Genomic DNA, 22,167 nt, shown 5'->3' on the forward strand with positions numbered 1-22,167 from the left:
AGCTGGACCAGGCTAGGCCAGTACCATGGTGAGACCACATCCTTGCAGTGCACCTGTGCTGCTCTTCCTGCAGCCCTGTAGGGGGGCTAACACAGTCCATGGAACAGGCTGCTCTGGGGCAGCACTGGTGTTGGTGTCACCTTTCTACAGGCTGGAAAGAAGAGGCCTGGAGGGGTGAAGTGACGCTTCCAAATCCATCTAGCAGGGACTTGGCACAGCAAAAGCAAAAGAGAGAAGCCTGCTGTTAGCACTGTGTCATTGCTGTGCAGCTGTGGCTAAGCTCTTTTTAAGCTGGTAAATCCTCTGGTAGTGTTAGCTGGGACCTAGAAGCATAAATGGAGGAAGTTGAAAAAGCATCAGCTAGAATGTTGCAAACCAACTTTCTGGCCTGACAACAGAGTTAGTTTGTGTTCTGGGAGATTTGTTCCCTTTTTAGCAATTTCAGTAGTGGCTGATGGTTTGTTACCAGTAGCAACTGTCATTCACCGAAAGAAAAGTGCCCATCTGTCTCATGTGTTTGCTTGTAGATGATAGTGTTGGAATTGCACATTAGCAGTGTGACCTACCAGCAGAAGTTCACAATTGAAGCCTTTAAGAAGAAGCAGATTTTTGTCATAGAAAACATTCCCTTTTGTTAAGCATAAAATATATAATAACCTGAAATATGTCCCTGACGTGGGCTTCTTCTATGTACAAACATCCATATCCAATCCTGACAAGATTTCTTTTTAAAGAAATCCAAGCCCATACAAATTAAGTAAAATCAAAAAGAAAAAATTAATATTCATCCAGGAAGGCTTCATTATGCATGGAAATAAGGTGTCTTAGAGGATCTGTTTAAAAAAAAAAAAAAGTGTCACAAGTAGTATCACAATCTACAGCCTGTCAACTACTCTGTCAAGTCAGTGGTTTTGCACCAGACTGTGTCTGTCTGGAGAGGTGGTGGTGTCTACAGAGAGGGGAATGTTGGGTTGGAACAGGCTGCCTGTATCAGCCAGGCCAAGCCTTTGTCAGCACCAGGCAGCCATAAATACAAGCATCCCAGAATTGCCAAGTGAGAACAACAGACTCTGCTAATCTTTTCAGGACTCTTAGGTGCACCAAAAGGCCTGATCCTGAGATCACTGGAAGCAGAGGGAATCTTTCAGTGGTTTCAGTGAGCCTGTGATAATGTGAGATGAAAAACAGAGGGAAAGCTCTTTTAATCCTCTAATCTCTTCAAAGTATTATGGTTTTTAGCAGGTGATTTTCTTCCAGATGAGCAATTCAGTTTCTGTGTTGACAACATCACTTTAAATAGCAGCAAATATGGATATGGCCTACTTAGAAAGAGGTTTTTCTGGTCCCTGTGAGAGAACCTCGTGCTTTATGGATACAAAAATGCCCTGAGAACACCCAAAACTTGATATCCCAGACTGATGTTGGCATGAGTGCAATTACCCCATTTGCACTGCTATAATTGGGCTGTGTTTAGAGCCTCTGAAACACAAGCACGGCCGTCATGCCCATCAGTCTAGATTCCTGCCTGCACTTCCCCTGAACTGTTGTGGCTGGTTGTTCAAACCAGGGCTTTCTGCTCTGTCTCACCTGCGTCAGGAATGGCAGGTGAACTGTGTATGTGACGTTCATCATAGTCTGCTTCTTCCTCTGCAGCTGCAATGCTGAGACTGCTGCCAAATCTCCCTCAGAGGGACAGTGTGATCTGAGGGAACCTGTTCTCCCACCTCCGGAGGACAGCCAGCAGCCCACAGCCATGTCCATGGCAACAGAGACCTGGGAGGACAAGCCAAGTAATGAGACACCCAGCGACACTCCACCTGCAGATAATGTAAGGGAGAGAAGCTAACCTCTCATCTTGAGCATGTTTATGATTTTCTTCTTGTGAGAAGCTCTGAAGAATCCCTGTGTTGTAGGAACTGGGCAGACTAGGAACCTGGGATCTGAAATCACACCAACTCCCACGGGCGATTAAACTCTGTTACAAGTATTTCTAGTGCCTTTTTTAGGACAGTTAATGAAACAGGAGTCAGTTTTGTGCCCTTGCCTATCTGCTACTGCAACTCTTGCAAGGAGTTCAGCAATAACCTCTCACAACTTTCATTGTGCCACCAGCCCCTCGTTGCTGTGCTGCCCAGGATTTCAGACAGATGCCCTCCCAGTCCCCACTTTGCCAAACTACCAAGGCAGGTAAGGCACAGAGGCTGGAGTTCCTGGCCCTGTAGTGCTGAAATGTTCGGAGAACAAGGGCAAGTTAGCTCAGATCCCTGGAGGACAGGCTCAGCCTCCCCTTTAGGTCCTTAGCCAGTGCTGTGCTCTTGACTTCTTCAGTTATTCTGGTAGCTATGATCCAGGCACCATGGAGCCACTGTACTCAGAGCTACACATCCACAGAGGGTGCGGAGTCCCTGCTGATGAACTAAGCAAGACAGAGGGACCTGGGGGGACAGATTTCATAATGATCATGTAGCAGAGCTTCATTTACAATCCTAACACTGAGGAGCTGCGTTTTCTCTCCTTTGGCAACTAGAGTCCGGTGGGTGCAAACCAGGCACCGCTTGGACCACTTCCTTGCTCCAAACCTACTTGCTTTTCCTTGCTTTCCTTGCAGATTCCCAGCCCCAGCTGCCGCCGCTCCAGCTCTGACCTTGCCCACGAGAGTGCAGATGGTGCCAAGGCCCAGCGGGAGTGCCGGCTGCGGCCGCACTTCAGCGACCCGATGCCCACGGACTCGGTGAAGAGGAAGCAGCTGGAGCTGAAGATCGCAGCGGCAGCGCGGCAGCACGCGCAGAAGCGCCGGCAGGACCGAGACTACGGTACCCGCCTTCTGCATGCTCGGGGGGGTTGATGGGCACTGCTGAGCCCTGCTACACTGGTGTAGATATGGACCTGGAGAAGGGAAGTGTCTTGGGTTTCACCCAGATGTGCAAGAAATGAGGATCTGCTTTGATGTGTTCCTGTCCCTGCCCAGCAGATGGCAGGGGGGGAGAGGGACCGAATGAGTTCACAGGTGTGGGCAGAGCAGGGATGACAAGTTTCTCCTGGGAGCCATTTACTTTTGACCCTGCCCTTTCCCAGCAGCAAAACAGGAGTGAGGGGGAAGCCCTGCTTTCACCAGATCTCCCCCACAAGGGCTCCTGTCACTCATGGGTGTGCCAGTTTGGGCTCCTCAGGTGAGCTTTGTGCCTGTAGTGATTTGTATCTGTTCTCAGGTCCAGTGGTAGCAAAAGCCAACCTTGGCCATGGTGGCAGTTTCGACGAGACCCGCCGCGCCCCACGTGGCTCCCTGCGCTCCAGACGTCACTGGAGCAATGTCAGCAGCCTGAGCACGGACAGTGGGATTGTTGGCGTGAATGATGTCCGGGATGACCTGGATCCCAGCAAGGCCACCCGCACCAAGTCAGTGGAGGTGGAGAGGGCAGATAGTGGCATTGGCCAGATGCCAGTCAGAAAGTGGAGGAACAGGGCATCTGAAACCTTGAGCTCCCTGCAGGCCTGGGAAGCCCACCGTCCCTGCACTGACTGTGGAGAAAGGGACCTCCCAGTGGAGACAGACGTGCAGAACTGCAATCAGAGGCGGGCTGACCTCTGTGAGAAGTGCTGCAAGCGCAGGACGGAGCGCAAGGAGTCTGTGCTGGAGTTTGTTAACACAGAGGCCAGTTATGGAGAGGACCTGCGCATCATCAAAGAAGAGTTCTACCTCCCAATGCAGGCGGCTGGGCTGCTGAGCCAGGAGCAGCTCCTGGGCATCTTCAGCAACATCCAGGAGCTCATCGACCTCAATGAGAACTTCCTGGAGATACTCCAGGAAGAGATTGATCAGGCCTTTGACCAGGTATGATGCTGCATGCTCTGAAGAGGCCAGACTGGGCAGACAGGTATAGGTTTTGTGTTGGTGAGGCAGCACAGGTGGAGCAGAGGATTGGGAGGTAGGACTCCTGGGTTTTGGTCGTCTGTGTAGTCCCTTGTTCCCTGAGCTATTGTAAACCAATGATTTCAGTAGGCCTGTGCCAGGTCACAGCTGCTAGGCTTACACATCCAGAAATCAGAGAACAATTTACCATGACATTTATTTTTCACTTAGTCATCAAAGTAGCCAGTAAGAGGACAACTGAAGGAGACTGCTGCCCAGACAGGCTTGCTGCTGACTACCATTGCAGAAGTTGTTAAGGGCCCTGTCTGTTACCTGAGTTACAGGCCTCCCCTCCCCATTTGCTCCTAAACACTCAATTTATGGACTGCTGCATTAGCTGTATGGCAGACCTGCCAGCAAGAAGGTCCCCAGGATATTCTTCTTACTAGCAGGCTCACTCTGACCAATAGCCTTTGAGTCCCTGCTCTGGTGCACTGGTCTAGCCTGCAGAAGCAGAAAAGACATCTCTGTATGTGTAAAAGAGCAAGCAGTTAGACCAGCTTTCCTTCCCCTGCCCATGCACTGCTTCCCCCTGGACCTGCAGAGACTTCCTTTCCACCAGGAAGGGTGAGCCCCATTCCACTTGTGGTCTGGCCCTCTCCAGGTCCTGCAGTGGGTTCGTGCTGGTAGGACTGAATGCAGGCTCTGTGGTTGTGCCTCTCCTGAACTAACTCTGTATTTCATGCTTGCAGGGTGATGATGACCTGATGACTGTGTGCATCGGTGAAATATTTCTGGAGTTTGTCAACATGCTGCCAGCCTTTCAGACCTACTGTCTCCAGCAGTCCTCCTCCGTGAACATGCTCAATGCGCTGGAGAAGGAGAAGGAGTTGCTCAGGTGAGAAAAATGCATGTATTCTCCCAGGCTTTGGGGACAGGAAGGCCTTTGTTCAATGAGATCCAAGTTGTGATGCTGATGTTCTTCAGTGATGAACTGCTCTCTTTTGGGGTGAGGAGAGTAATTTACCCTCCAAAATGTATTAACCCCTTGATACTTCCACTGAGGCAGCCAATTGGTCCCCAACTATATTCTGTATTTTGTGGTACCAGTGTTTGCCCCCTGACCACTGGGCTGAATGGTCACCAAGTAACACCCAGCTGAGAACAGCTCTCAGTCCCTGCTCCAGAGCACACTTCAGATTTCCACTGGGGAAAGCCACTGTGTGGAGCTTGCATGACTTGCATTTGTTTCCCATTCCTAGCCCTGGCCTGTTGGGCAACATCAGGCAAGTCACTTCTCTCTTTCCACTGCAAGAGCTTAAATGATGACAGTACCAAATTCTTGCTTAGAGTGCTTTGTATTCTAATGATGAAAGGAGCTGCAGATTAGTGTCATCTGATATAAGATGGTGTATTTGCCTTGGGACTACGTCAGTGTGTACCAGAGAAAGATCACACCCTCATTATTTTAACAGCGATTTAATAGAGGACTGACAGGATGTTCTAGCATCCCAGGCACCTCATTACTGTTCTGCAGCTGAGCACAGCTGCAGAAATTGTGGCTGGTTTTTGAGAAGACAGAATTCACAAGGCTGCTGAAACCAAAGGGGAGGCTGCAGTGCCCAGCAGCTGTCAGCACCATGCTGTCCTTTTGCATGTAGGATTGCAGCATCTGCTGGCAGAACAGCCACCATTTCATTCCCTCTTCTTAAATCCCTGCAGAATATTCCTCAATGTCTCCCAGAATGACAACACAGCACTGCGGCGGATGAACTTGAGGTCCTTCCTGATGGCACCTTTGCAAAGAGTCACCAAGTACCCACTGCTGCTCAGCAGAATCATCAAGGCCACCACAGATTACCACCCAGATCATGGCAACCTGCGGGAGGCCAAGAGCCGCATCGAGTCTCACCTGGAGCACATCAACATGAAAACCAAGCAGGAGGGAAACACATGGACCCTCCGCTCCTTTCGTCAGGACAGCAAGAAGAAGAGAGAAGTCATCAACATTGAGATGAGAGAAACTGCCCTCAAAACTGTAGGCTGGCTGCGGGAGGAAACACGGTTTGTGATGGAGGGGTCTTTGCAGCTGGCTCAGCCTCCTGACGGCCAATGGGTGAAGAAAGGCAGCAAGACCTTGAAGTTCCAGAACATGCAGGTCCTCCTCCTAGTGAACATGAAGCGTGTGTCAGAGTCCAGCCTGGAATCAGCTGAGCCAGGGCCTGTGAAGGATGCCGTGCTGGTACTCATCAGGGACAAAAATAATGGGAAGTTCCATTTGCTCAGGGAGCCCTTGAGGCTGAGTAATTGCATTGTCTCAACTGATCCCGACTGCGATGACACTTTTGAACTCATTGAGATCAGGCGGGAGGCGTTTGTGTTCCGGGACAGCGACCGGGCGCGGACTCACCACTGGTTCAGGCAGATCAGGCGCTACTCGCGGGAGCTGGGCTCCTGGAAGAAGCGGCGGAACGCGCTGCCCAACATCATGATCAGCACCCCTCACACCAGGCCCTGAGTCCTGCACAGGCAGCACCTGGGGAGACTTGGCTTGGCTGGTGCCATGTGCAAGGACCATTAGGAGCCTTGGTGGCTTGATTTTGCTTTGCTCTATGGACAACACAGGGAGGAGCCTGGCCCACAAAGACTCTTAGCAGCTCTGGAACCAAGTGTTACAGCCTAGTTCTGGTGTCCAGCTTCAGGACTCACAAACCATTTGTGGCTGTTGTACATCCAGAGATGGGCTTCCCTCGAGGAGCAGATCCCTGGAAGGAAACACTGAGTTTATCTTGTTAATATTGCACTGCGGGAGAATGATGTATGATGCTTGCCATTGCATGGTTTGTGTTGAAAGCCAGTCTTGACAACATGAGAGAGGTTTTCACCATTAACTACATTTCATCAGCATTAGGTAAAGTCAGGGTCAAAATTAGGTGCAGTATTATGCAACAGGGGAGGAAGGTTGGAGAAAAGGATGTTTTCCACCACTACTCCTAAGGACTATATTTCATTATTCACTTCCGTACATCCAGTCAAAATATTTGTTTGAAAAGAAAGGTCTTTTATCCAAATCAAGTAGGTATCCATTTGCTCTGATGCAGCTGCATGCACACAGGAAAAAAAAAAAAAAAGCAAGAAAAAAAAAAAAGCAGACAAAAGGATTCTTTCTTTCTGACACAAACACCCCAAATATGTGTAGAAGCTGTGGAAAAGCAGTACACTAACTTAGGGACTGGAACATAACCCTGCATCTGAAATATATCAGAAGTGTATGTAAATATAGCTCTGCTGCCACTAATAGTGAACTTAAAAGTTGGCAATTATTTAAAAGATGTAATCTAGTGTATTTAAAAATTGAATTGAAAGGAACAATTTACATTGTATTGTAGAGTAACATAAAAGGTTTTAATAGTTATATTTCAATGAGTTTAGGTGGGTATTTTTTTAAAACATTTGTTTTCTGCTGTAGCTGCTTCATTTGGTGTGGGTGGCATTCAGGTGAGCAATGTGCATCCATCTGTCCATTGAATCCCCTGAACAGAATTCAGGGGCTACCCCAAATGAGACTGAGAGAACAGTACAAGCCTGCTACCCTAAATCCCAGTAGACAACCCAAATCCCAGTAGACAACAATAGACTGGCACAAAATCCAATGCTCTGGCTGCCCAGGTCAGGCCTGGCACACCAGACGTGAGAGCCAAAGCTGAGGCCACAAAACACTCCCCCATGAGGTCCAGCCTCTCTCAGCTCCACAGCAGGGACATGACTTGAAACTGAACAATGGTAAAAAGGCAAACAGGGTTTAACCTTTTCAGCCTGACATTACTAATGATGGTGACCTTGCGATTACAAGAGCAACAAAATGTCACACTGTGACATACACAGCAAAGGCCAGAAACTAAATTAAAGGACCCTGAATTTTGGTCAGTGGATCTCAGAGGACAACCTGTAAATGTTCCTTCAGACCCCAAGGTAAAGACAAAGTTAATCAGTATTATTCACTCACAACAAAATATTTCTGTTACAGGCATTTGTTTTACGGGAGGATTCACACAAAGAAGCGTATTTGTGTATTTTTCCAGAGATCAACCAGCATCAGTGAGCACACAAAGGAAGGTGGACAGAGGCTTCATGTAGGTAGCCCTCATGTTGTAAGACACCACTGACCCCAGGCCTGAGCAGGCCTCTAAACCACATCCAGTGCTTTGTCCTCCTGCCACAGCTGCTGGGCACGTTACACTGCTCCGGGCGCTGAGGCAGACACCAGCAGTAAAGTGTGTGCTTTCTGGCTGGATTTTATCTCCACCTGCACCATCCAGTGTGTTAGTGCTTTGTTCTGTCCTTAAGGAAATGGGAGTTGTTGCTTCATTGGAACAAACACACAAACAAGATGTGGGGGTGGCAGCACACAGCTGAGTGCTGTGGCAAGTGAAAGCTGGCAAAATGCTTGTTGGGGCAGCAGCCTGACTCCCTCAAGTGGGCTGGAATCCCCTCCAGCTGTTCCTCATTGTGAGACTAGAATAAATTGTTTGTTCCCTCCAAATACGCACTGAACAGCCAGTGATGAGCATGACACATTGCTTTGAGAAGTTTGTTGTTTGTTTTTTTAAGTAGATGGATGTCTGAGCATGGCAGCTGCTGGAGGGACATTTCTCTGATGCTGTCATGACAGATCTGCATCTCACAGCCTTCAAGCCCCATCCACCTAATGTGCAAAAAGCAACAGCTTGTAGCACCTTTGTTTTCTCTCCCAAGATCAAAATGGCTCAGCTACCTTCTCTTCTTTACCTCCAGTGGCAGTTTTGATAAGGGAAGGCTAAAGTACAGTGAGCCTAATAGCTTGATTTATCCAAACAGCCAGTGGCTTTCACAGCCACAGAAAGCTGCTGCTTCCTGGAAAGTTTTCAATTACTTTCCAGCACAGTGGTTTTCTCCACACCAATTCATACTCAGAACCAGCCTTGGACTGTTTGTACAGTCGTATCTTTAAATCAAGATACCTTCAGTCACCCTGGCTGTTCAAAAAGGTTAGAGAACAATAAGTATATGTAAAAGCTCTGATATTTAGCATCAATCTTGCATTTGGCTGATTGTTCCATTTGTCAGATTCAGGGTTTTTCTAGGTATCACAGGAAACACCTGCCTGCCAGGCTCCTAGTAATCATGGCCTATTTCCTCTGAACCAAGCAAACCCTCCCCAAAAGAAGGTCCATAAATAAGTGCTGGGTATTGAGTTACAAGCAGGACGTGTACTTGGTGCTGTAGCCCTGTCCTAAAAAACCCATGGCCAGGGAACAGTACAAGGTCTTTGATCTGGGACAGCCTGCTATGGGAAGTGACAGCCTGATTGTTGAACCTGTCAGACTGGGCAGAGGTTGTGCTTCCAATGTTATTTGTCTTGTATGTATCCGGTGTGTACTCAGCTGCTCGCCTGCCTTTACATTGCAGGTGTTGAAAGGGAGCACGAGCACAGCACCATCTCTGTGCCCTGTGGGTGCTGGTGCTGTGGGGTGAGCCTGCACAGGAAGGGCAGAGCGTGTCAGCACACGGACAAGGCAGTAAGTTTCCATAATCCCTGGGCACCTTTCTCAACTAGATGATCTCTCTCCTGGGAAGTTCCAGGTCTTTCAGTACCACGTGTACACATCTTACTTGGCAGCACTGGAGATTAGTTGTGCTGTATTTTTCCATTTCTGATTAACAAACCTGACAAAATGCTATCACAACCCAGGGTTCTTGAGAACATGGTTGTCTATAAGCCAAGAAAGCAATTACTTGTTCCAAACTGGCCGTCCTAGGGCTCTGTGATATTTTTATGCCTCTCAGAAGTCATGACTGACAATACCAAGATTACTTTTCAAAACTCCTGCTCACTGAACACAGCTGAATAATACAAGCAGGCCTTTATGGAGGTACCATGTTAAGGGGAAAAAGAGGATGTCATATCACTCTTTTGATTTATCAGAACTCATAGATGACCTTTAGCAAGAATTTAGGATGTGTTCTACTGATTGTTTATGAGGAAGACAACAACAACAAGCAGCAGTCTTGATCATTGAGTCCACGTAGTTTTGAGCTCAAGGCAGACACACAAGATGACGACACAACACTGGGTTAAGAGCCCCCTCAGAGACCAAGTCCCAAGGAAAGAGGGAGTAGATGTGCAGAGCCACAAAGATGATGAAGGGAGTGGAACATCTCCCTTATGAGGAAAGGCTGAGGGAGCTGGGTCTCTTTAGCTTGGAGAAGAGGAGCCTGAGGGGTGACCTCATCAAAGTTTATAAATATGTTAAGGGGGACTGTCAGGAGGACAGAGCCAGGCTTTTTTCAGTGACGTCCAGTGACAGGACAAGGGGCAATGGGTGCAAACTGGAGCATAGATGGTTCCATGTAAATATCAGAAAAAACTTCTTTACTGTGAGAGTGACAGAGTCCTGGGACAGGCTGCCCAGAGAGGTTGTGGTCTCCTTCGCTGGAGACATTCAAAACCCACCCGGACAATTCCCTGTGTGATGTGCTCTGGGTGATCCTGCTCTGGCAGGGGGGTTGGACTAGATGATCTTTCGAGCTCCCTTCCAACCCCTAAGATTCTGTGATGCTTTAAGAGTCAGCAGGCTGAGTGGGAAAGCCTGAAAAAAAGCACAGGGAGATGAAGAGCAAATACTTTAAAGGACAGAGGCTTCTGCTTTAGTGAACAGAGATCCTCTATTTTGTGGTGTCCTTGTACATTCCTGGTTGTCTTTAACAGAAGTGAGGGTGCAGAAGGGGTGCTGAGCATGGGCCTGTGCAGGGTGATCAGGAACACATCTGAGAGGACCAGCATTGGTTTGGCAGCAAGAAGCTATTGTAGCTGTCATTGGAGACTCAGAGATTGACCTCAGCACATCCCAAAACCTGAGAAAGCTCTGAGACTGTGTCAGATCTGCGCCTCGAGGAACTTAAGTCATTCAATGCACATGAATCTATTACGGAGCTAACATCCAAGGAAGCAGATCTCCAGGAGGAGTTTCTGGTGAATATTGCACTCTCTTGCTTGTCCCTGACATCCTCACAGGGAAGATAATTTGAGTCTTCTAGTGCCAGGTCAAAGATATCCCTTCAGGGCTCAGGGAAGAGGCAGCTGTAGTAACACTCATTTTGTGATTTCTCCTATGCCTCTTCTTAAATGTATGCTGGGAAACCAGGTGAGATTCAGCTGGAATCAGGCTGATAGTCTCCAACTTGAAATTGGAAAAACCTGGAACCAAATGCAATGAAGGAAACTTCTTTTGGTGGAGATCAGAAAAATGTTTGAAGATCTCACTGTCATCATGGAGTGACCTTCTGTCACTACAGTGGGATATGATGGACCAAAAAGTATTAGTGATGAAGCAGACAAAGAAATTCCCTTATATTTCACAGAGGCTGCTGCAGAATATCAATATGACTAGATACAGGTACAAGCAATTAAAAAAAAATAACTAAAAAATCAAAGTTTAACACTGCACAGTCCAAAACCTCCAGGCAAATGCCAAGGGCACTCATTAGGAAGGAAAACATCTCCCTCAGGAAGCTGAAGGTGGTCCTCTAAGGAAAACTTTTCTACAACGTGGATGGAAAAGCTGAGTGATAGGAACTTTGAGGGTCCTCTTCAACAGAGAGTGAAGAACCCTAATGAGGGATCAGAATGCAGGCAGAGTATCCTCCAGCACCAGTCTCTGCCCAGGCTTGACTGGGAGCAGTTACACAGCTGGAAAAAGTTGAAAAGCTGGCATTAGGCTCTAGGCCTATTAGCAGAGATGAATGTAATGATAATTTGCAACTCTCCAGCTCATATCCTGCCCCAGTACAATCTCCATCAGCACTGGCATCCCTGAGAAATTATCTCAGTTGCAGGTGAGAAGACCCAGACTGCAAACAGCCCTCCCAGGGAAGGAGCCCTGCACATAAGCAGGCAAAGGAACTCCTTCTTTCAGCAGTGATGGGGCCTGAGGTGGCTTTGAACCCTTCTCTCCTAGAACAGGAACCTCTCTTGGAGTGCCAAAGTCACATGCTTGGAGAGGATCTGCACCAAACGTCTTTGGGTGTTGTGGGGAGTGCTGGCAGATGAAGCCTGGAGGTCACAAGAAAGTGACAGAGCAGATCCCATGACTGATGCCTGGGGTAACCAAAACATGTGAAAAGCACAAGGCCTGTATAGCCCTGGACTGTCACAGAGGCTGAAATCCCAGGCTTTTTCTTCCTTTTAGGCTTTCTGCAATCCCTGTTGAAGTCTCCAACAGGCTGTCATGGGCATCAGACTTCACAGAAACCTGTAGGAGCTGCACAGGGCCTGGGTGCAGACTCAGAGGTAGGTGCACAGCTCTCCCTACTGGGCTGGGGAGCAGGCAGTGCCCTGGTAGGGCTCAGGCTCTTACATTTTCCCCACCAGAAGCAGGTTAGACATTTGTACACCCACAGTGTCAATGTGCAGATGAACGAGCACTCAGACAAGGAGTGCTTCCCTCTTTTGTCAAGAAGGGGCTGCTTTTAGGACAGCCATTTCCCCCTTGGGCAGGGCAGCCCTCCAGAGATGACTAAACCAGCCAGAAGTGCTGCAGTTTGAAGTTCCCATAAGCAGAGAAACTTGCAAAGAGACACCCATCTTCAAGTAATTCATGCCTGACTCACAGCATGTGTACAGGAGATAGATACTGTAAAGGACCATTCCTTTCAACATCAAACACTGGCTTAATGACCCTCCACAAATGGAGCAGGCAGGAGGCTCTCTGAACAGCCCCTACACACACCTGAGTACAGTAGCACTGCAGCATCCAGCAACAGGCAGTACTTTAATGAGGGAAGATGGACTGCTGATGAGTAACAGGTCAATAGCCATGCACAGACCTCAGGAGTCACTCCTTTCTGCTCGTTTATTGCCTCGGTGTGTAATGACCTTACCAGCTGGAAAAGGCAAGTGAGGCTCCACAGCACGCAAGTCATCACTTCCCAGTAAAATGAAGGCAACTTATTTACCCAAAGAGGAAACCCTTGGCAATCCAAACAGAACTGGAAGCAGTTAAAATACTGAAAAATAAAATAAATAAAAAAAACAGACAATTGACCATGCAGTGTTACAGTTCAGGGAACACTGAAAGCTGGCACTGCAGGGAGAGGAAGAAGCCTCCCAACACACACAGAGGCACCGTGTGGGACTGTGTGGTAAACAGGATTGCAGCAAACACTGCTGAAAAATAGAGATTGTTTCAGCTAGATCAGCTCCTTGATCCAGTTCACTGCACAAAGACGTGTGCTGGCACTAGAAAAGGGCAGTTTGGAGGTGATGACATGTCCTTTAACAAGTGCCATCTTAAAGAGGTTGCTGGTCTCCTGCTGCAGTTAATTCCAGCAGACAGAGCCCAGTTCAACAACAAGCCCCAAGCACTGTTCTGCATCCTGTGCTGCAGAGCTCTGTCCACCCTTATTTCCCAAATGATTTCAGGTCAGCACTTTCATTGATCTGCAGGGGGTTAACAGGCAGTGCTATAAATAAAGAGCAGCTAATCAACTATGTAAGTGCCCTTTATACTGAAATAAAGAAAACCTACAGAAATTACGTCAAGATGCAGGGTTGGGGGGGGAACCCAAACGGGAGCGAACACAAAGATGGTCCAAGAGGTTGCTCCCTGGAACACACTTGAGGCTGGAGTGGCTCAGAGAATAGCTGTGCTGGCTGTTGAGTCAGCCTCTCCAGGACTCCTGCACTGACTCACTCTCCTCCCAGCTGCTAGTGCACACTGCCCCCTCCATTCACTACCAGCGGGAGTTATTTGTTCAGAGTTCAAGTGCATCTGATTCATCATGAGCCATCATGCTTTTGCAGTCCTCTGAGCTCCATCTCTTACTGCTGTTCCCCACTGGCCGACTTGCTCCCAGTACGCCTGGGAAAGGGAAGGGTCAGCAAAGAGAGAAACCCCTTTATTCAAGTCCTTCTGGGTCTTCCCCTCCAGCCTCCGTTCCCAGCTCTGGGACAGATACACAACTTATCATTTAGATCCAGAGTAATGTGCAGATTCACAATCAAGGCCACAAGGTCCTAAAGTCTACCTTTGTGTAGAGAAAGCCACCAAAAAAAGCATATCCCTGGCTTTCCCTGCTGTTTCCTAGGAAGAAAGTTTGAGGTTTCCTTTTCCCTTCACCAGGCCTGGCTGGGGAATGAACTGTGCAGCCTGGCTCTCACAAATCATGCTTTTTTAGAGGATGATGCTAGGCTCTCCAAAACATAGGAACAGGAAAGAACAAGGTGTTTGCTAAACACCCCCTGGGAACACAATGTTGGAGAGTCTCAAGCACTTGCTCTCCACAGAGCCTTAGACAGAAGGATCCCACAGGATCTGTAAGCCCTAAGAGACTTGCTCTTTCAGTTGTCCCTCCCACAGTAGCTGTGTCTCTCTGCACAGTGCTGTTCTGTCCTCACCAGCTCTTGGAAACCATGCAAAATGCAAGAGCTGGCAGAACAAGGATCTACTGAAAAGCCTCCATCAGCACTTGGGACCCCATGTCAGGAAGCAGGCCTTTTGCACGACTAAATGCAACCAGTGAACCTGGGACATAAAGCATAAAGCCTTATCAAACACCTGTCCTGCAATTAGAAACCTGCCCCACCACATGGCCTCACATCCCTGTCCTGCATGCCAGGAGTCCTCCAGCCTGAGAGACATCAGACCGATGCTCAGAAAACCTCTCTTTATTTCCCCTGCTCCTACGCATTTCCTGTGTGACCTTGGTTTGCACAGCTGTCTTGGAGTCTTAGGGTGTTGCTTCACTAGTCTCTGGTTTTGGCAGTGGAACTTCTTCCTTAAGCTCCTTCCTTCCTCCCACCTCCACAAGGCTAAAGTGAGAAAGAAGCAAACAGTGGAGTAGGACAAGAACAAAGAGCTGCTTTGAAAGCTGGTCTTATTGCAATGGGGCTCAGGAAGTTACACCTTTTCAGCTGTGAAAGACAGATATTACCCTCTCCCTGCAATATGTGACAGGACAAACATGAAAGATTAACATGGTAATGATAAACTCCTCCCTACCTCTCCTGTTTAATTTGGTCACGTAACCTGGGGAGATGGCAATACCCCTCTTTCACAGCAGAAGAAAATGATTCTCTGAAGATGAACCTTACAACATATTGGATTTGGTAACGATAAGCTCCTCCATACTTCTCATGTTTTACTTGGTGAAACAGGTAAAAAGTTACAAATAATTTTTAAAAAGCCTATGAAATCTGTTGGCAACTTGACTTAGGCACCACTCACTGGTGGGCAGGAGTGGGCCCACATCTAGGTGTCCTGTTGTTGTCCAAGTCCTGTTATTGTCTCAAGGCTGGGCTTAAATTATGACATTTCAGAGTAGATTCCCAGGAAGAGAAGCAAATAACAACAGACAACAAGCAGAATTACCAAATGACCAAAATCAAAGAACAGCTTTTATTGGCCAAAATAATCAAGAAATAATTTTCTTCCAAAAAACAAACCAAAACCCTAACTAAAACAGTGGGAAATCTTTGCTAACAAAATGAAACACTAACAAACCCCACATAAATGTGACCATTTGTGTTCATCCTCCTGAAGAAGTTTCTCTTGTTACCGCTCCTGCACCACCAGAATGAGAAAGGCAAAACTCCAAGTCATTTAGGACAAGAGAACAAACACCCCAGGAGATATGAGAGAGGCTGTTGGTGTTTGTAAACATCATACATGCAAAGGGTCTGAAACTAGTAATTTTCCCTTTTCTGAAGATTCAAACATTTTATTACATGAAGTTTTGCTTTTGCGGTTTTTTTAATCCCAGCACATACAGTTGTGGCCTATATAGGTGGTTAAAACTCAGATGGTACCTGCAGTTTATCACTTAACACATCTTTATTTGGAAAGCTTGGTAGTTAAAAAAACCAAACATGTTGGTTACACCAAGTTCTCAAGGCAAATGATCAGCATCTACTTGTCAGTAAAACAAATAGCCAGTGAAAGCAGATGTTTGAGAAAGCCTTGCTATCCCTGGCAACTGAAATCTTGGAGGAAAAGAAAAAACACAAGAGAGAGAGAAAGAACAACCAAGATGTACCCGGGTGCAATACACCAGTTCTGATGGAGAAATTCCCAGGAATATTTTGACTAATTTGTCAATTAAGGGGGATACATTAACAGAAACCATTTAAAAAGATGTGGTAATTAAACAGTTATGCAGATCTGTTCAACTTACTGACACAGGTGAAAATACAAGAAAGAAAAAGGCAAAAAACAGTGTCTTAAAAAAAACACAGGTATTTACACCCTAAAACACACTGTGTGCCTGCGCTGGGCTGCGTGCTGTGCACACCTGTGCAGGTGTGTGAGGGGACAGTGGCAGCACTGCCAGAGCAGCAGCAGCACTACAGAACTAATGCGAATTTCAGCTCATGGGAGTTACTAATGGCTATTGCTGCTGTGCACAGAACAGCATCGTGTTCTGACAGAGGAAGTCCACTGGGAACAAAGAGCCTCCTGCCCTAATCTGGATATGATTTTACAAAACATTGTGAGATCCAACAGCCGTACTACACCACCGGTAAGAAAATAGAGAGCAGCTTTCAGCTGCAGTTCTTCTAAACTATGTAGGAAGGCTTTGCTAGCGAGCCTCCCGGATTGGCAACCATCTGAGGTAATCAGTGATGCTGTTAAACTGAGCATCCTTCACTTCTCTCCACCCACACCAACCGTTGCCTCCTTATTGAGTCCTCTGATCGACAAGTCGTAAACCACTTCCTCGGTTTTCTTGACGTCGTATTTCAGGCCATCGTAGCGTTTCCTCAGGGAGTCGTTCTTCAGGTTGAGTAGCCGGAAGCCGGAATCCAGCTCGTTGATAAAAGCCGAGATGCGGAGAGGGCGAGAATAGTCTCCAGCTGTGACACTGTTCACTGCCAGCCTGGACTGCGAGAGGAAAATGCACAGGAGAACATCAGCAGAAGAACCCACCCCAATCGGGCCACTATTCCTATCAGTTACTTTCCCAAATGAAGCAGTTTTTTTCTAGGCAGTCCAATTAGATATACTTAGATCTACCTTTTTCTTGACCATAATCCTGGATTTTCAATCAAGGGTCTAGTTTAATTCTGAAAATGTCAGTGAGGAACAACCCTGGCATACTGAGAGGCGATTTGCTGGAAGTTCAGATCAAGGTGTTGCATATCATAACTTCCAGGAACAATTTGGAAAAGTTAGAAAACACTTATTTTTTATGTTAGGTCAATTTAAATCCAAATATACGCACGAATATCTTTCTTACCAGCTCACTGGCAAGAGTTAATACACCAGAAAGATAGTCTTCAATATCCAGGTGAAAGCCCCGCTCTCGATCAGCTTCAACTGAAATGAAAACCAGAGTGGTACAGAACATGAGGAAAACTGCATTTGTTTACTGGAGCTAATTTACAATATCAAATTTATGAAATACTATTACGAAATAAAAATCAGCCTCTTCCTGTACATGATGTAATTATTGCGTCTTCTCAGCATTTTGATTTAGCATCTTGTACATCCTCAACTGGACATACAAGAGGTTATAATTGATCCAACAGAATAATTGAATTTACATTAATATATAGGAGAGGGGTGTGTAGTCCCTTTTTAGAAAAATCATGGAATCACAGAATCATTAAAGCTAGAAAAAACCTTCAAGATCAAGTCCAACTGTCAGCCCTATACCCCAGTGACCACTAAACCATCTCCTGAAACAGCACATCTACCTGTTTTTTGAACACCTCCAGGGACGGTGCCTCCACCACCTCCCTGGGCAGCCTGTTCAATGCCTCACCACTCTTTCTGTGAAGAAAATTTTCCTAATACCCAATCTGAACCTCCTCTGGCACAATGTGACCTCATTTCCTCTTGTCCTGTTGCTAGTCACTAGGGATAGTTTTCCCAATGTTTCAAATCCTTTGCTCTAGGAGGACAGAGCTGTCCTACAGCATAAAAAATGTAATGTTTTCCAGACTTCCATAACACCAAAAACTGATAAAAATAAGCTCTCATCTTTATATTATTATTTTGGTAGAGTTAGGCAATTTGAGTGAATAATCTTCATTGACAAAGCCCTTATTAATAGGTACTTTTGTTCACCTGAGTTTCCACCTTCTAAAATAATGTATTGTTTACACAAAGAAATGTACCAGATACATTTAGGATTCTGGGGGGGGGTAGAAATGAAGTTCTGCTGTTTCCCTGTACCTCTGAAAGCTACACCACCTCCAGACCTCATAAGCTTTTTCTCTTCAGTTACAACATTAACTTACTCCCAAGTATTTCTGCAACAGCTTCTCGGGTCACTAGTGTTTCTGACTCCAAGTAGACAACAAATGCTGCCAGAAACACCAACCGCTGAAGCACAAACCGCCAGTGCTCGTGAAATCTGTTGAAGAAAACACCAAGTCAAGGTATAAATAAGCAACTTGAATGACTAGAGAGTCAGGCAACAGGCCTGTTACACATCTGCAGCACAGCTTCTGTTTTCCACCTTCATGCATAGGTAGCACTTGGCAATATTTTTGGCTTACCAAAACAGCACCAACTTAAAGTCATGTCCTTGGTACTCCAAAATTTCACCCCCAAGATCCTACACTGGACACCTCCCACACACCTACTCAGTTCAGGGGTTTTTCCACTTGTCCTGCCCACAGGATTAGCAGGGTTTCCCCTCCCATCTTCCCTCAGCAGATATGAGCTGACAAGGTTCTTGTTCTTCGAAATGTTCTTGCTAGACACTGTCCCCTTCTGGCAGCAAACAAAACACCAAGGTGACAGCTTCATTTACCATCTGCAGCATCACACAGCCATTTCATGGCAGATTTAGAGCTCTGTTTTTAGAAATGCCCCAAACCTAACAATTTAACTGGAATTAATGGAGCAGCAAATGCTCTGCTCACAGAAACAAGGGCAGCTCCAATAAGCATAAATTTCTTATTATTTCCTTTTTCTTTTTTAAAAAAGTTTATACAAAGAGAATGCAATACTTGATCTTTTCAGTGAAAAGTTATAGATTTTTTGAGCAAAAGCATTTCTTAGCTGTGTTCATAAAAACCTTACCCTCCTCTACCATGATTTACTTTTCAAACAGAAGGAAGCATTAGGCCCATAAACCTTGAAATCATTCTCCCAGAGTAATGATACCATATATGCCCAGGCATTTTCCACATCCATGTCTGTCTGTGTGTGATCCCAGACACCTGTAATACTGATCAGCAGGAAACTTGGTCTTCAGAGACTCCAGCTGTGTTCTGACTGTAGCAAAGTGTTCACGAGCCTTCTGACATTTCTTGGATACTGAAAAAGAAACAGTGCATCATTCAGTACCTGACAGAGAACAGGGTTTTGTAAAGAGTTTCCTAGTGTAGGCAGCACTATGCACATTCCAGTCTCACTGTGGCACCCTGGGTCACACAGATAGCAGAGAAATACTCCTGTATAATCTGCTCTAGTCCTTAGCTTCAAACTGGAGACAAGGGCCCAGTGTGATTTAGTTACTACTAATCATAACTAGTAACTGCTGCTATAAAACCGATGTCATGGATAAAGAACACATTTTGTAACAGGCACTGGCAGAAGGAAATGCTGGAAAAGTCACACAACCTACAGACCAAGGGGCAACTGGAATCAAATGGAAAGGGGAGCACAGAGTCAATGTGGTGTCTGCCTGTGGCCAAACCAATGTTAAAGCTTTCTGAGCAGTTCTCAAACTCCATTTTGAGCAGGGAGCAGAGAGGAAGCTGAAAGAGAGATCCTCCAACCCTGTGTCAAAGGCTGCTGGCCTGAGGCTCCCCACAGCTGAATAAAGGCTGTGACTGAAAGTGCATCTCCCACAGCTCACATCTCGTGCTCGGTGCAGGAGGGAGCACAGAGCAGGCCAGCCTGAGCCTGCTGCTGTCTGTGGGCAGGTGGCTGCCCAGCAGTCACCGAGGGTGGATGGAAAACTCAATGCAAACAGGTTTAACGAAGAGGTACTAGAAGTGCCTGGAGGAAAGAGGGAAGGTGCAAGCTGCCATTGACACACCACTGGCTGGTACATGAGCTGCCCTCCATCCAACCTCCAGCTATCCCACACTTCATTAACAGAGCTCACACCCCTCCTCACCCTGCTCTTTGGCAGGATGGATTGCTCAGCCTGGAGCAAACCTTTTCCCTGTTTTCATTGGCTCTCCCTTTTCTCCTTGGGTTTTTGTCACTCTGCCTCAACTGATGATGCAAGAATAATTACAGATGATCAGTCAGGAGGTTGTTGGAGAAGGAAAGTTGTCCCTCACAAACACTGGCATGAGGGAGGGCACTAGCCCCCCACAGCAACACAGCCACAGTCACTAAGCATCCTCAGCTGCTCTGTCCCCTGTGAACTTGCAGCAGTTACTAGAATTTTTTCTTTTTTTGTTAATTAGTTATTATTTCATTTATTTTTAAATATTTTTACAGTTCAATATAGCTTACTATTCACTAGTTTTACTAGTGTTAATAGTCTTTCTTACAACTTCAAATAAACATAAGGCTGAACAAATCTTAATGCTACAAAGTCAGGCCAGAGTCCTGTTAAAACGAATAATCTCTTCCTTAGAGTCATCATTTATCCCTTCTTAATCCACTAAGGAAGAAACATTCCAGTGTCTCAGTAAAAACAACAAAATGCTGCAGTGAAGCCAAACAGCTATTTAAGCACAGTGGAACTACAACCATTATAAAACAAAACTGTAGTCTAAGTATGTGACATCTGACAAGTGCTGTTTATTGCCCCGGCAACATTTCTGTTAATTGGTTCTATAGTATTCTGCAGTAAACCTTTATTAATCTAAACCTTTATTAACTTGCTTTATTACATTTGTAATTGATGACAAACTGACAGGTCTATTATAAGTTCATTTCTAATGTATTAAGCATGTATTCATTATCTTTGGTACTACAAAAATTATAAACTAAGCTTTTTCCCCCCCTTCTCTCCCCTCTTTTTCTTTCTTTTAAAATTTTAACTACTTAAAAATCTCTTCTCAGACTCTGCAAGTTCCAGGACCAGCTCTCTCCTGGAATTAAAAATCAACTAAAAATACACTGAGCCAGACACAAGTCTCCACAAATTAAATACTGCAAAGCAAACCCCAAAGTTAATACCCACACAAAACCACTGTTATAACATCCAAGGGTTTATTCAGCTTTAAAAATTTAGTGTATGTAAATTAGCCAATGTTCTAATTTTTAACACTGACAGATTTCCTATGCAGATGGAAGTTGCACTTGCCAGCCAAGGTCAAACTTCAGGAGTTGCACATTGCTACACGTGTGCCCTCTCAGAGGCCTGAGAGATGCTGGGGCTCCAGCTTCAGGGTGCTGGGAACATCAGGCTGTGAACAGCCAGTCAGCTCTGCAGGTGGATAAAGCAGGACCTGGTGAGTCTCCTTCTTTCGTTCACCTTCAGAAAGTGGCCTATCAGGTGTCTCCCCTTCCCAAATTCCTCTAAAGAATTTCCAGGAAAGTCAAAAGTGTTGCTTCTTTTCAGGAGATACTAATTGACTTGAAAAAAATAATAAAACCCACCAGCTTTAAGTCACAGATTTAAGAGAGAAACCTATTTATTCCATTAGTTTTACCAGGAAATCTAAAAATGGAGATGGGGAAGAGAAAAAGCACATTTCACATCTAGGTCTGTAGTGCTGTTCCCATGCCCTGGAGGAAATGGGTTGTCCCAGAAACATTACACTAAAGAACCTGGACTGAGAGCAAGGAACCAGACTAGCTACACCACGAACCTCAAAACCAGCAGAACGACTTCAGCTGCCACACACATCAGGGACAGGCCCTGCTTTATCAGCTTTTGCAAATTCCCTTTATATTTTGAAACACTAAGCAGATGTTCTACCTGCACACACATTGTCAGTCTCACACAAAACAGACTAAAGACCTCCCTTCCCACACCATCCAGGGCACCGTGACAGCTTATGGGGGAGCGAAGAGGTGAGGAAGGTACAAAGGCCCAACAGGTGATGGTAAAACGACCAGAATATGGAAGTCTACGTGCATGTCACTCGAGGAAAGCCCCGGAGCCAACTCAACAACCCGGCAGGGGAGCCCCTGTAAAAACAACACGCGCTTCTCCCCCCAGACGGCGAAACGCCAGGCCGGGGAGGGGAAAAAACAGAGAGAACAGCATTTCCTGAGAACACACGGCAGCTTTTCTACTTACCCGACTTGAAACCCCCCCCAGCAGCCTCGGAGCGCGCACGGACCGACACCCGGGCACGGCCCCGGGCCCTGCCCGCTCCCCCCGCCCCGCTGCCCCCGCTCCCCACGCCCGGCGGG

At 46.5% G+C, this 22,167-nt stretch overlaps 2 protein-coding genes across 2 annotated transcripts; one reads left to right on the forward strand and one right to left on the reverse strand.

Annotated features, from left to right (window-relative positions):
- The first annotated feature begins 1,593 nt into the window (after positions 1-1,593).
- LOC104387458 (myosin-M heavy chain-like) lies at positions 1,594-6,368 on the forward strand. The gene is made up of 5 exons (XM_009996227.1): positions 1,594-1,828; positions 2,609-2,813; positions 3,210-3,832; positions 4,603-4,748; positions 5,573-6,368. Exons 1-5 carry the CDS (start codon positions 1,754-1,756, stop codon positions 6,366-6,368), a joined length of 1,845 nt encoding a protein of 614 aa, XP_009994529.1. The 5' UTR covers positions 1,594-1,753.
- A 9,817-nt stretch (positions 6,369-16,185) lies between these two features.
- Positions 16,186-19,574, reverse strand: TSN (translin). Its single transcript, XM_009996229.1, has 5 exons — positions 19,538-19,574; positions 19,059-19,155; positions 18,129-18,244; positions 17,123-17,202; positions 16,186-16,767 (listed from the first exon to the last, which is right to left on the reverse strand). The coding sequence occupies exons 1-5, from the start codon at positions 19,572-19,574 to the stop codon at positions 16,531-16,533; spliced, it is 567 nt and encodes a 188-aa protein (XP_009994531.1). The 3' UTR covers positions 16,186-16,530.
- Positions 19,575-22,167: the final 2,593 nt, after the last annotated feature.

This window comes from Chaetura pelagica, unplaced genomic scaffold (assembly GCF_000747805.2).
Source record: "Chaetura pelagica isolate M959 unplaced genomic scaffold, ChaPel_1.0 scaffold3, whole genome shotgun sequence".
Classification (NCBI taxonomy): domain Eukaryota; kingdom Metazoa; phylum Chordata; class Aves; order Apodiformes; family Apodidae; genus Chaetura; species Chaetura pelagica.

Coding starts and splice junctions, on each gene's coding strand:
- LOC104387458 (XM_009996227.1), top strand. CDS start 1,754: ATGTCCATGGCAACAGAGACCTGGGAGGACAAGCCAAGTAATGAGACA. Junction 3,833..4,602: donor TTGATCAGGCCTTTGACCAG/GTATGATGCTGC, acceptor TCATGCTTGCAG/GGTGATGATGACCTGATGAC. Junction 4,749..5,572: donor AAGGAGAAGGAGTTGCTCAG/GTGAGAAAAATG, acceptor AAATCCCTGCAG/AATATTCCTCAATGTCTCCC.
- TSN (XM_009996229.1), bottom strand. CDS start 19,574: ATGGAGTTTGAGAACTGCTCAGAAAGCTTTAACATTG. Junction 19,156..19,537: donor CTCAGAAAGCTTTAACATTG/GTTTGGCCACAG, acceptor TTTCTTTTTCAG/TATCCAAGAAATGTCAGAAG. Junction 17,203..18,128: donor TGTTGCAGAAATACTTGGGA/GTAAGTTAATGT, acceptor TTTTCATTTCAG/TTGAAGCTGATCGAGAGCGG.